A 13,672-nucleotide genomic window follows, 5' to 3' on the forward strand; every position below is an offset into this window, starting at 1 on the left:
AAAGCTTCCACTGCGCTGCTGAAAATGCTGTTTTCACATTCTGAGTGTGATCATCAGAAAAATTTAAATTCAAGAAAACCCTCTGGCCATGTATCCTGAGCATAACACTTGTGGAATCTGGATCTGGAATCTGGTGTATTAATGATAAAGTCAAAAGCCTTAATGTTTACTTAAAAAGGTAGTTCAATAAAATTATAATTTCCAGGTTTTTATAATTATGATTTAATTGAAAGGGTAAAATATGAATTGTGATCCATTCAAAAATAATAATCCCTAATGCAGTAAATCTAATTCATTAGGATTTCAGAAAACAGTTGGGAACTGGGATTTGATTTTTGTTGTTTAGTTTATATTGAGATTTGGGTGTTGAAATGTTTTACTATTTGAGGTGACATGTCTTTGGTTCATTTAAAAGGTTCTATTCTTAGAGGCTATGACTTAGTGGGTTCTGATGCTGTGTCTATGACTGGAAGGTTGCTGGTTCAAATCCGAGGCCTAGAGTGAGTTCATTGTTGGCTCCTTGAGCAATGCCCTTAACTGCCAGTTGCTCCAAGGACGGCCAAATACGTAAACTGTATACACTGGCTAGAAGTATCATGAGAATTCAGCACGGTGTTGGCCCCTGGTCATCATTGTCTTTTGCTTTAGCAAAACACAGTTAATAGCAATGTGGTCCAGCTGTAATACAGGGGAACTGGGCCCTTAACCCATCACTGGTCACCTTCCTCCAAACGTACTTGAGAAATCACAGCCAAATAAACAGGTGATGTTAATTTCTGTTGCCATAGTATTTGGGGGCAATTATTATACAATATTTAAAAAGTCACCTAGGGAATTTTAGAAGGAATAAAAGAATCGTAAGTTGATAGACAGAATGAAACCAATATCATGTTGTAGCTCATAACAGATGTCATTATTTGTATGCTCGGTGTCCTGTAAAGAACGTGCATCTGTCAGGGATCAATGGACAGCACTGATAATAAAGTGCAGCTTGTATGGTGATTCCTTCCCAAGTCACGTTTCTGTCTGTGTTGCATATACATTTGCGGAGCGCAGACCTTTTACCAGTGATGGGCCTGGTGTTTGTTTTGTGGCTCCACCAGTGATCGCTTCATCAACTTGCCTCTCACCTGCACTCAGATTAATCAGTTCTTACCAGTTAAAGCCGTGCTCGCCCCTTTCATCTGGGTGGCTTGAGTGATTACAGATTGCACTGTGGTGTCGAAGAACCTGTGTTTTACCCTGGGGTTGGCCAGGCTAATTATTTTACCCCAATTGCTCCATGGGTGCTGGACCCCAGGTTCTCACCTGTCTGTCTTATGGAAAAGACGAAAAGAGAGGGATGAAGACAATACATCCATTCTATTTAAACACCAAATCATATCAAAGAGGAATAAAGATGAACCCTTCTGATTAGCTGATTCAATTCAATGGTTGAAACAATGTTGAGGGTTTCACATCTATCAGATGTTAAATTATGATTATTAATAATTTTGTTTTCGCCCCCCTCCCCACCTCCATTAAACTTATCATCCTAGATTTACCATCTGATCCCCTTACTTATCTTTTAGCATACAAGAGAAAAGAGAGAAGGCAAAGAAGGAAAGTTCTCTCTATTATTTTTTTTAGGCCAGTGGTCATTTAATTGTTATTTTTATTCAGTCACCACCTCCACCACAAAATGTCTGGCTATAGGATGCATCATCGCAACAACTGTGCAATTACTGCAAGGTTAAAGCAAAATGCTTTGAAATTAAACTCTGTGGCTCAGTATGTGAATGCAGGCAAGCGGAGAAAAGGCCTGAAGGCTCAAGGACTATTTTCCAAACACCACATTAAATAGTGAGGACTTCACGAGTTTAAAACACCAAAAAAACGAGCAGGGGCCTGGGACACAGAGCAGGATTTCTTGCTTAGCCAGATAACTTGTCAGATTTCAGGTAGTTTGGGCTAAACGCAAGTGAATGAAGATAAAGTCCATTTAAACTGGGGGACCTTAAATCTGACAAGTTTTCTGGCTAAGCAAGAAATCCTGCTTTGCCATACAGGGCCCAGAGGTGGAGAAACTCACAAAACGACAAACACGAACCAAAACACAAACAAAAACACATAATATTCCAAAATATTCTCAAAAAAATTGGAATATTTCTGTCCACCTGCTTTTATAATATCTGACAAGGCATGAACTGTATTTTTCCTAAACAGTGACATACTGCATTTGCTTACGTCTATAATACATAAAACTGCATGTAATTGTCCATGTGTCCTGGAATGGGGCGGCGTCTCAGACAGATGCACCCCAGCCCAGATCTCTGTGCTCTACAGTATGTGACAGGCTCCAGGCCAACTGCCACTCTGTCCATGATAGGTGGCCATTAAAATGTTATCAGCGACTTGTAAACATAACTAACCGAGATCCAAAAGGCCTCATTGCTTTCTTCAGAAGTGTTTTCATGTCGTATGCGTGTGAGAGGACAGACAACACAGACATTTTATACGCAGTCATACAGAAGACTTTCATGTACTGCGCGCCAGGTGCCAACGCCAGTTGTAAACAGGCGGAGCTCAAACACGAGCCACTCAGTTTGCAAACATTCATAAATGATACATAGCTTCTTGAGATATTATGAAGCCACACAGAAAGCATTATCATAATCGGTTCTCTTAGACATTACGAGATCATCAACATCATTGCATAAAATATCATCTCGGTGCCCCCAGCACATTAGCCCAGGTAAATTACTTAAATTCTATCCAATAACAATAAGGGAGTGAATTCATTTATTCACCCGACAGGTCATTTAAATCCTTTGGAGAGGTAGTGTTCTGCTATTTACCCATCAGTGCAGTGCAAGAACACAAACGCAGGGTATATGCCGCATACAAGCTGCACCACTGCTCAGATCAGACCCTTAATGAATGGGATTGTTTCTTTATATGTCCTGGGCAGCTCAGTAGGCAGTTACCTCATATCTATAAGCTGGAGCGGCAAGATTTCTCCACATAAATGAATCGGTATATAATCAGAAAATATGACATGCCATACAGTGAACACAAACATATATATATATAGACATTTCATAAATAAACTTCCTCTTTGGTGGGAATGACATTTTTTGTGTAAACTACCTTTTCTCCACAACCAAGGAGAACCAGAGTTATCTGATACTAAGTAAGAATATTATACGGAGCAGTGCAACAGAAATGAACAAGCGCAACACTAAACAGTAGCACTGAAGATGTCAGTACTCTCACTGTGGTGAGCTGCTTTGTAAGCTGTCTGGGAAGAGGTGCGGAGGTTCCCAAGTCCCAGTCCAAGGACCGGTACTGGTCTGTGACCCGTACTGAACCCTGCCACGACATGCTGGGTGAACAGCTGCCACCTGCCCTGATTATTATGGGATCACCCCACACTACAGAACAAGACGCCGTGTCCTATACAGATCCACAAAAAAAATACAAGACTCGTCCTGTATTTCCATACATTGTGTACTCCTGCTTGGAAAATGTTACTGCTGGAGCCGCTGCCTGTTTTACAGGTCTGCAGACATCAAAACGTTGGGATCCCCTAGTGTAGTATTATCTCAACCACCCAGACAGCTGAGCCCGAATCACGAGAGGTGGTGCACGCAGTGCGCAATGTACTGAGACGTGTATGACTGAGACTCACAGCATGGCAATTAAACTCTCCAGTGTGCTGGCAACACCTCTACCTTTCAAAAGGTAAACACAGTGCCCTGAAGATTAGTCTTATTTGCCTTATTAGTCAGTGCTAAGCCTGGGCTATACAAAGGTAACCACTCCCTTTGCAGTCAGTCGTGGTCAGGCAAGACGATGGCCTCATGGCAACAGTGGCAAATGGAATCAGTGCAAAAATCATACCCTGACAACTGAGTACAGCACAAGTCATGATCGATCAGACCTCCCCCCCCACCCATCCTCTGTGACAGAACATCCTTGGGAGTGTGCAGGCATTGGAGGGGCTGCTGAAGGGCCGGACTGAACCTACAGATGACTGGAGGGGGGAGAGGTGTCTACGCTACATATGGTTGACTAGCTCTGCTGGTTTGGCAACGGTTTTGAGGGCGTCCGTGTCAGAGCAGCTGGAGTCGTCGTCCTCCTCATCATCAGTCTGCTCCAGGCTGTGGTACAGCATGGGCGCCCGAGTCTTGTGTGTGATGGTGATCGTACACGGCCCCTGGGCCCAGGGCTCACCATCCACTTGCATGGGCATCCGGGAGCTCTTCAGCACCAACTGAGGACACAGAAACGGGCCTTTATCCTTTGCGGTCCGACAACAGAGACTGTCCTGTGAAACGCTGAAACGCTACAAAACTTCTAGAGCAGTGTTTCCCAATCCAGTCCTCAGAGTCCCATGGACAGTCCATGTTTTACCGTGAGTCAGGAGTAATAGGGAGCTGAGAGGGAGCAAAAACGTTGACCGTCTGGGGATTGGGTTGGGAAGCACTGTTCTAGAGGCTTCTTCAATGGACGGACCACAAACGTAGATCCCATAGAGACACGGTGAATAGACTCACCCGCACTGTATGAGCCTGGCCCAGGCGCACAGGGTTGGCTAGTTTGACCTGGATCTGGGCACAGTGGAAGGACCCGAACACCCCAACCACCTCCAACAGGCCGTCATCCAAACTGCGGGAGAGACGGAGAATTTGGTTGAGATCATTTTTGACCAGTGAGAGTAAAATGTGTCACAAAAACGTATATAACCCTAACCACTTGTAGTGCAGTTGAGGCACTCTGAGGGAAATGTTAGGCATGACTCCTTTTGTGCGAAGCGAAAAAAACGAACCTAGCATTCATTTAAAGAAACTCTCCTGCTGCCAGTTTAATGTTTGTTTGCTGTTATCCTGTTGAGATCCAATTCTTCCAGTACACAACAAAGCTTATTTAAGTGAACGTGAAAGCAGAATGGGCTCGTTTCTTACTCACCGCGTTGGCGGGCACGGCTCATCCCCCATTCCTTCCCAGAGACGGCAGCCACCCCCCCAGTAGCCGATGTTACAGACGATTATCCCCTCCAGGCGGGGTAGGTTCACCCTCTCCCCATCCAGCTCCAGCTACGGGCACAAACATGGCGGGTGTTACGGCCAGATCATCTCAGAGCCGCCCGGACATCAAAGCTACAGCCAGGCCAAGATGGGTATTTCAGGCAGGGCTGCAGTCACAGTCCAGGCTATGTTACCAGCTGTCTAGGTCCAGCTGGAAACTCTCAACATAACAGACACTGTTCGTCACGCTTGTCCTCCGAAGGCAGCCAGCTGTTCCCTGTCGGGGACGTGGCGGTGGCCTGCAGCCTGGCAGTTCTCCAAACGCGAAGAGACACACTCCACTTAGCACTCTACCTCCAGCCCCAAGTCAGCCATAAATAGCCGTCGGTGGCCAGGGGTGACATGGAGGCTGGCTACGACAAAACTGGCAAAGGTATTGCGGGAGGGGGGGCATCACATCATATGATTTCAATTGTACAGACAAAGCAGGGTATATGTAATAATTTACCTGGGGGGGGGGGGGGGGAGTGAGGCTCCAACTCCAAAAATGAAGAAAGTTCTAATTGCAATTTCACGCCTATTAACCTCATTGGAAAAAGGAGACGCAGTTCAGACACAAACCTCAATCTTTTTATCCAGATCTTTGCACTCCTGCACCAAGCAGTCCTTGGTCCCGTACAGAAAGTAAACTGCCTGCGTGAGTAAAATAATCAAAAATCACTATAAGGGGGTAGGAGGGCAACAGGGCGACTTACACTATAAATGAAAATCGGAGCAAGAAATTGCCTGTCAGAGCAGACAATCCGCCGATTAACAATTAAACATGGATCCAGATCGCCTGCAGTTTTACGGCATGGTACAGTCTCATGTCAAATGGCCAAGCCCCCAGCCGCACCTTGTTGATGATGCGACTGGAAAAGAATGAAGGCGTCTTCTCACGATGGGCATGAAAGTTCAGGGCCATCAGAGCGTCTGGGCCCACAGAGAAATAGTTGTTCATGGACAGAACCTGGCAGGAAAATTGCAGCACTGGTATCAATAAGAACATCTGAAAATGGAAACAAGCACAGATCTCCCAAGTTCAAATCACTGGATTAAAAAGGTATCGGAGACTGCAGAAGTTCAATTTTACTCACTTTTGGTTTCCGGAAATAGTATCCTTTTGAAGCCACCTGGACTTTCCACCTACGAATTATTAGCCAATCATTAACCAATAACTACTAACAAATAAGAAACTGTTCAGATGTAAAACAACCAAAGAAGGTGGAAATTTCAAGTCCAGAAAGTAAAAACCCAGACCGTGATTTTGTTTCAATCAACCCACAGAATACTCTGTGACTGAGACTCTTAATGCTCTAAAAACTAAATTATGGTTTAGATTTTTACTTTCTGGACCTGAAATTTCTATCTCTGCCAGGAAGAGCACTGCTATGGCAATTCACATTTGTTTTTTATTCAGATATCTGGCCCCAGTGTAATACTTAATCAAAACATGTAAACTGGATCAGATAATGGAAGCTGGTATGCAAAATAATATGTTAAATTAAAGAAAGTGAGATAGATGGAAAATGCTAACATGAGGAGCTAAGTACTACCAAATGATACCCAGCATAATGGCACCGATTCACCATGGGTAGAGTGACGTGGGGGTACCTGTCCATGTTGACCACCTCAGCATCCATGATGTTCCTCAACACCTGCTCGACGGGTATCTCTCCAGCATAGCCCGCCCCCCAGCCCAGCGAGTTGGACAGGTCATTCCCTGTGCCGAGGGGCAAGACAGTCACCCATGGGATAAACTGCTCTTGGCCCTAGAGAGGGACAACCAGATATGCATACTGAGTTTAGTTATTGTCTAAACAACCTGACTCATTAGGTGCAGCCTAAATGGATGCAAAAACATCATCATTAACCACTCATGCACTCGTGATAAAACTAGGAAAAATTTTCACAACAAAAAAAAATTTGCTGTTGTGCAATTGTTGTGGTTACAGTGTTTCAGTATTTGCCAGTGATACTGAACACACAGACACACACACAGGTTGGTAGGGCTGCATGATATTTAGCATGCATGTGCAATAATCCCATTGCATTTGTCTGCACTCCTGTGTGTCTATTGACACACTCGCAGCAACACCACCAACTAATTTCACACACTCTATTGGTAGATAACTTTTATTTGGCTATAGTTTATTTTGGGAAATTTCATCTCATTCTTTTGTTTTGTAAATATCACAGTGTTACTTGCAGAAATTTCACATGTGATATCATGCACTGCTATTGATTAGGTATCTATACCTAATCACCATTTATTTCTATGGGCATAATCCTAATCCGAACTATGACAACCCCAACCCAGCCCTAACCTTAACTGTAATTAACCAAACAAAATACAAGACATCTGGCATTTTTAGTTTTTTGTTTGCAGTCACAGATTTTTATAAAATTGAGTTTTCCCATGTCACGACTGAAAAAAGGGTCCCCACAACGTCAAAATAACAGGTTTTATCACATTGTGGGGACATTTGATCCCTACAATGTAATATACACACACACACACCCAACAAGCTGTAGACCTGAGTTATGGAACAGCGCCACCTGCTGTACGTGTTGCACCATCTAGTGACAATAAAGCTGAGTCACTAAGTGGGAGTGAGGATCCCTTTAGCATTAGCCCTTAGCATGAAATTCACACACTGACATGTAAATACTGGCACTGTGTAAATCCTGAAACTGTTCACTTCAACAAATACTAGTTTGCAAACATCCTCACAAACAGCCTGACCGTCCGGAAACAGCACCAGGTGCCAGACACTGTCTTTGTGCTGGTTTGTTTCGATTAGCAAAGGCTTATAGTTACAGTAAATCCCAGCGATGTAACTGGGACCAACAGCTCTGAGCACATTCTGCTATGCACGGCCTGTCTAGGGGGACTGGCTCCGGCACGCGCACAACCTACAAGACTGACAATTTTGCATCCGACAAACAGGTGCGTTAACCAAGCCCAGTGATCGTATATAAAAGCTCTGACCATGTGACCAGATGTTTACATGGCAACAGAGGTAAAGCGGTACCCAGTGGGCAGAACCCCCGGAAAGAGGGACTATGCAGGCAGGGGGACGGATCAAGGGCCGATGCTCACCTTGAGCTTCATGGTGTCGATGGCGTCCAGCACCCAGCCCACGGTGCCGTCCCCCCCGCACACCAGCACGCGCACGCTCCCCGGCGGCAGCAGAGTGCACAGCTGCAGGGCCCTGGCCGGCGGCAGCTTGGTCAGATCAAACACCTACGCAGTGACAGAAGCGGAGTCCAGGCGAGTCAGAGCAGGCCAGCATCCCCACACCGACATACAGCTGACAATTTTCAGTAGCCGCATAGACACATGCAAACGATCGAGTGATTTTTTTTTTTTTAAGTATATTTGTATGTTACGAACCACAAGTTAGTCCACAAGCAAACTGGTTTAAGTACCAGGAGAAAAAAAAACTGTTGAACCCTTAACTAAAGCAGTTCAGTGGATCAGTGCCGTGAAATCGCAGTGCTGCTTCAAAGTTGACTTTGGTAAAAGTGCCAAGGAAACCAAACAGAAAGTTTACTGATGATGATGCTGTAAATGCTGCCCATCAGAATGGCAGGAGGGACGCGCTGACCTGGACGGGGTTCAGCAGGATGCGAAACTCTCCCAGCAGAGCCTCGGCCATGTTGTTGCCACTGCGCGTGTTTGCCAGGACGAGCACTGGAGTCCACCCGCTTCCACAGAGCACTGCCAACTACAGTCACAAACACGTGCAAAACACTGAAAGACCAAGCTACGCAACACGCAGGAAGATCTGCAAAATCCGCTGCTGTTTCTAGCACTATCTATCTCTATAATATGCAGATAAAAAGCGAATAAACTTTGACTTTAAAGATATACGAGTGCAGGCTCCAATCACTCGTACACAAGTGCCTTTCAGTGGTGAAGAACGGAACAGTTCCTCGGTGTCCATCATTACATTTCATGGGACTTCCTGTTGACTCGTAGCCATTTAAAAGCAGTTTGGGTGACCCTTGATCCTTGCCACTGGGTTTCCGATGACTCTGATCCCACAAGCGGAAAAGTGTGGGACCGCCGGAGCAAGAGAGCGCCCCCTACCTTGACGTACTCGTCAGGGTGCCGGCGACGCAGCTTGTTGACGTGGTGGAGATAATGCGGCGGGATGATGAGGCTGCGGAACTCGCCCAGGTCACAGCGGTCCTCGTCCCCCAGCCCGGCCTTACAGTCGTCATGCACCGTGGTTTGACACCAAATGCACCTGCAAAGACAGTCGCCGGTGCAGTCAGCGGCCAATAACGACGCCAGGAGACAGTGGCTCCGGTCACCTGTCCTGTACAGCCCCCTGAAATGTGAGCTGAGGTCCCACCACAAGACAACAGAGCTGCACACTTATCAACTGGTAGCAGAACAAAAAAATGTGAAGGAGCAGCGCGAGCAGACGTGACCTTGTGGATCAACTTTCCTACAATGAATTATAGTGGACTTATAATAGGGAGCGACAGCTAAGCATAATGGCTGGAAGGAAGCGTAAAAACAGACCCTAAAGCACTTCTGATTCAACTTAATATTTCCCTCCCTAGAAATGTCACATTTTAATTTTTTTTACAACATTAAAATATGTTTCTTACTCTTCTTGCCAACTTATGCCTTGTTGTTATTTCTTAAAAAAAAAAAAAAAAAAACACCCTAAAATTTTCCGTTGAAATGCAACAAATATCCATTGGTTCAAACAATATTTATATAAAGATTTAGCAAAACAGGAATACCACCCAATCTATGGCAGTTAGTGGTCTATTGGATAAGGCACTGGCATCCTAAGCCAGCGTTTGTGGGTTCACGTCCCATCTGGGGTGAGCTGCCTTTCACCTCTTCATCAGGTTTAGATCTGTAAAATGCTCGTGCAGTTTCTCAGAACAAGATTCCGCCGTAAGATTTTACTAAATACCTGTACAACAGTTATAATTTGATACTCACTCCTTACATACTTTATTTGAGCCATATTGCACATCTCTGGTATTTCCAGTATAATTTTCTGTTCCTTATTTACAACATATATATTATAGTGATTTTTTCCCGTCATTCTTTTATTGATTTTTTTCATTATGGTAGAATCCACCACCTTTCATTTCACTGCAGGTCATAGTTTCACTGTATATCTTTCATGTGGCAAATAAAAATCCACGGATCTTTTAACTTGAATCCCGTTTCCATTCTGATCACTGCCACAAGGACTACAGTCTTGCTTGTGTTTGTGCGTACAAACTGTATATACCCTTCAATGGACAGGCATCCCTTCCAGGGTGTCTAAACTGTATATACCCTTCAATGGACTGGCATCCCTTCCAGGGTGTCTAAACTGTATATACCCTTCAATGGACTGGCATCCCATCCAGGGTGTCTAAACTGTATATACCCTTCAATGGACAGGCATCCCATCCAGGGTGTCTAAACTGTATATACCCTTCAATGGACAGGCATCCCTTCCAGGGTGTCTAAACTGTATATACCCTTCAATGGACAGGCATCCCATCCAGGGTGTCTAAACTGTATATACCCTTCAATGGACTGGCATCCCTTCCAGGGTGTCTAAACTGTATATACCCTTCAATGGACTGGCATCCCATCCAGGGTGTCTAAACTGTATATACCCTTCAATGGACTGGCATCCCATCCAGGGTGTCTAAACTGTATATACCCTTCAATGGACAGGCATCCCTTCCAGGGTGTCTAAACTGTATATACCCTTCAATGGACAGGCATCCCTTCCAGGGTGTCTAAACTGTATATACCCTTCAATGGACAGGCATCCCTTCCAGGGTGTCTAAACTGTATATACCCTTCAATGGACAGGCATCCCTTCCAGGGTGTCTAAACTGTATATACCCTTCAATGGACAGGCATCCCTTCCAGGGTGTCTAAACTGTATATACCCTTCAATGGACAGGCATCCCTTCCAGGGTGTCTAAACTGTATATACCCTTCAATGGACAGGCATCCCTTCCAGGGTGTCTAAACTGTATATACCCTTCAATGGACAGGCATCCCTTCCAGGGTGTCTAAACTGTATATACCCTTCAATGGACAGGCATCCCTTCCAGGGTGTCTAAACTGTATATACCCTTCAATGGACAGGCATCCCTTCCAGGGTGTCTAAACTGTATATACCCTTCAATGGACAGGCATCCCTTCCAGGGTGTCTAAACTGTATATACCCTTCAATGGACAGGCATCCCATCCAGGGTGTCTAAACTGTGTATACCCTTTAATGGACAGGCATCCCATCCAGGGTGTCTAAACTGTATATACCCTTCAATGGACAGGCATCCCTTCCAGGGTGTCTAAACTGTATATACCCTTCAATGGACAGGCATCCCTTCCAGGGTGTCTAAACTGTATATACCCTTCAATGGACAGGCATCCTACATCAGGGCTGCCGATTCCTGCTCCTGGAGATCCAGCACCCTGCAGAGCTTAGCTGCAGCCCTACTTTAACACACCTGATGCAGAGAATCAGGCCCTTCGGTGGGATCTCACTATTAGAGCCAACTTAGCTTCAACAAACTGTAGCTGAGTCTAATACCGAGATGCTACCGAAGGGCCTGATTCTCTGTACCAGGTGTGTTAAATTAGGGCTGCAGCTAAGCTCTGCAGGATGGTGGATCTCCAGGAGCAGGGTTGGGCAGCCCTGTCCTATAGGGAGATGGGTGGATAATATCAATGACAAGAATAATAACCAACTATCAAAACCACAAACCAGTACAGGATTGCAACTGGTGACAATGTACCCAGCTGTGCACCCAAGTCATCCCAGGATATAGGTTTTCATCACCACTAACCTGTCTAGCTGGTTATTGAAGAATAATAGGAAACTCTGCAGAAAACTACCTTCCCTCAGCACACGTCTAAGTTCTAATATATCTGGTTAAAAAAAATCATAGATGGTAAACAGAAAAAAAAGCCTAACACTAATATGCCTGAACAAAGAGAGACATATTTTGATGGGAAGCTTCATAACATAATAGGCAGGTATAGAAAATGGATGAATGGGTAAAGAAAATTACATCAGTGATTAAACGGCCAGAGAAAATTGGGGGTCTGGATTCTCAAATGGAATTCTCTGGGCATCCAGTTTTAAAATTGACTTCAGTATGAAATGAATACGTACCATTTTAATTACATGATTACATATCCTACCCTAATTCTTACCGATCGCGTATTATTCAAAACGAATCAACATTAAACCGGCATCTGCATACGGTCCCTGAGACTCCTGAGCAGCAGTCGGGTTTACCTTAGGTCGCACAGGCTGGGCTGCGTGCCGCACTGTTGCTTGCACACCGCGCAGTAACTGCAGAGCGGCACGTTGCCCCGGACCCAGTGGTGCGCCAGCGCACCGTCCTCTCGCGGCGGGGCCGCGATCTCCTTGCACTGCAGGTTGCGGTCGGCCGCGCGCAGGCACTGCTCGTCTGCGCAGAGCCCGCAGCAGTCACAAAAAGCACCCTGCAGGATGTGCTGCGAGCACACGCAGCAATACGTCGGTTTGCTGAAGAGGTCGGTGTAGTGCCAGCCGTGTTTGCTTTTCCGGAATATTTCCCGTATGAGCGTCTTGCGTTTGGAGCGCTGTATACTGCACCACAGAGTAATGATCACCGGCGCTACCACTGCCAGGAACGTCCACCCCAGGAGTTGCCATTTGCCTTCGTCGAGTTGTTCGTTGTTTTCCTCCACCTCCATTAACCTGACTACCGTCTCCAGCAGACAGATGGCACCGTAGTAATTCGCGAATTAATGATTAAAGCTTATGAAAAACTGTTTTGCCCTTTCGCCGTGTTTTAATGTCCTGCGTAGGAAGCAGAACAGGCGCTGTCTTGCTGCATGACTCGGTATCTAGCCAACTGAATGAAAAGTGCACATTATCTCATAAGACAGGGTGGCACACGATCGAAGAACAGCCCACTTATAAGACAGTCCCAAACTGGTCCAAAAGTCACCCTTAAAACAGAAAAGGAGCTCTGCAGCATCGTGTTAACAGAAACAGCTTCAGCTACTCAGACGTTACGCACATTGACTTTCCGTACAATGCCAACGTTAAGCTAGACACGGTTAATAAACTGCACTGCGTGCTTACAAAATAATATGAAATCGATAACCACTATTCAACAACAATTTCATTTTAAGACATCACTCTCTAAATATATATACTGACAAATACCGTTAACATAAAACCATAACGTGTCGTCATCTCAAAACACCAATAGACGGAAGCGGAAGCCGTGACGCGCTGCTTCTCGCTCCACGCCGTCATGCTTCAAACCAAAAGCACTGGCGACCTGAAGCGAGCTGTCATAAATAGCCTGGCTGTGTGTCATGCTGCCACCCTGTCATGCTTAACGCAGTCTTATAAGTATCACGTGACACAGAGATAAGCGATGGGGCTTTGTTTGGAGACAAGAATTGAGATGCATATAATAAAAAATGTAGGGGAGGAACGAAAACAAATGACACCCTTAACGTCAGTATAAAGGGAAATAAGCATCTGGATGTGGAGGTATTCTTGTTAGATGTGAGGAAATATAACTCGGCATTAAACGAATACAGACTGGATAAACGGAATGAAAACGCACGT

General features: G+C 45.2%; 1 protein-coding gene across 1 annotated transcript; it reads right to left on the bottom strand.

Moving 5' to 3' along the window:
- Window positions 1–1,636: 1,636 nt before the first annotated feature.
- On the bottom strand, window positions 1,637–13,420 carry dgke (diacylglycerol kinase, epsilon). Its single transcript, XM_023792005.2, has 11 exons — window positions 12,338–13,420; window positions 9,145–9,304; window positions 8,660–8,779; window positions 8,152–8,295; window positions 6,663–6,820; window positions 6,146–6,194; window positions 5,905–6,018; window positions 5,631–5,702; window positions 4,951–5,078; window positions 4,539–4,650; window positions 1,637–4,255 (listed from the first exon to the last, which is right to left on the bottom strand). The coding sequence occupies exons 1-11, from the start codon at window positions 12,778–12,780 to the stop codon at window positions 4,040–4,042; spliced, it is 1,716 nt and encodes a 571-aa protein (XP_023647773.1). The 5' UTR covers window positions 12,781–13,420; the 3' UTR covers window positions 1,637–4,039.
- Window positions 13,421–13,672: the final 252 nt, after the last annotated feature.

Source organism: Paramormyrops kingsleyae, chromosome 5 (genome assembly GCF_048594095.1).
Source record: "Paramormyrops kingsleyae isolate MSU_618 chromosome 5, PKINGS_0.4, whole genome shotgun sequence".
Lineage (NCBI taxonomy): Eukaryota > Metazoa > Chordata > Actinopteri > Osteoglossiformes > Mormyridae > Paramormyrops > Paramormyrops kingsleyae.

Coding starts and splice junctions, on each gene's coding strand:
- dgke (XM_023792005.2), bottom strand. CDS start 12,780: ATGGAGGTGGAGGAAAACAACGAACAACTCGACGAAGGCAAATGGCAA. Junction 8,780..9,144: donor ACCCTGACGAGTACGTCAAG/GTAGGGGGCGCT, acceptor TTGTGACTGTAG/TTGGCAGTGCTCTGTGGAAG. Junction 6,195..6,662: donor GAGGTGGTCAACATGGACAG/GTACCCCCACGT, acceptor AATAATTCGTAG/GTGGAAAGTCCAGGTGGCTT.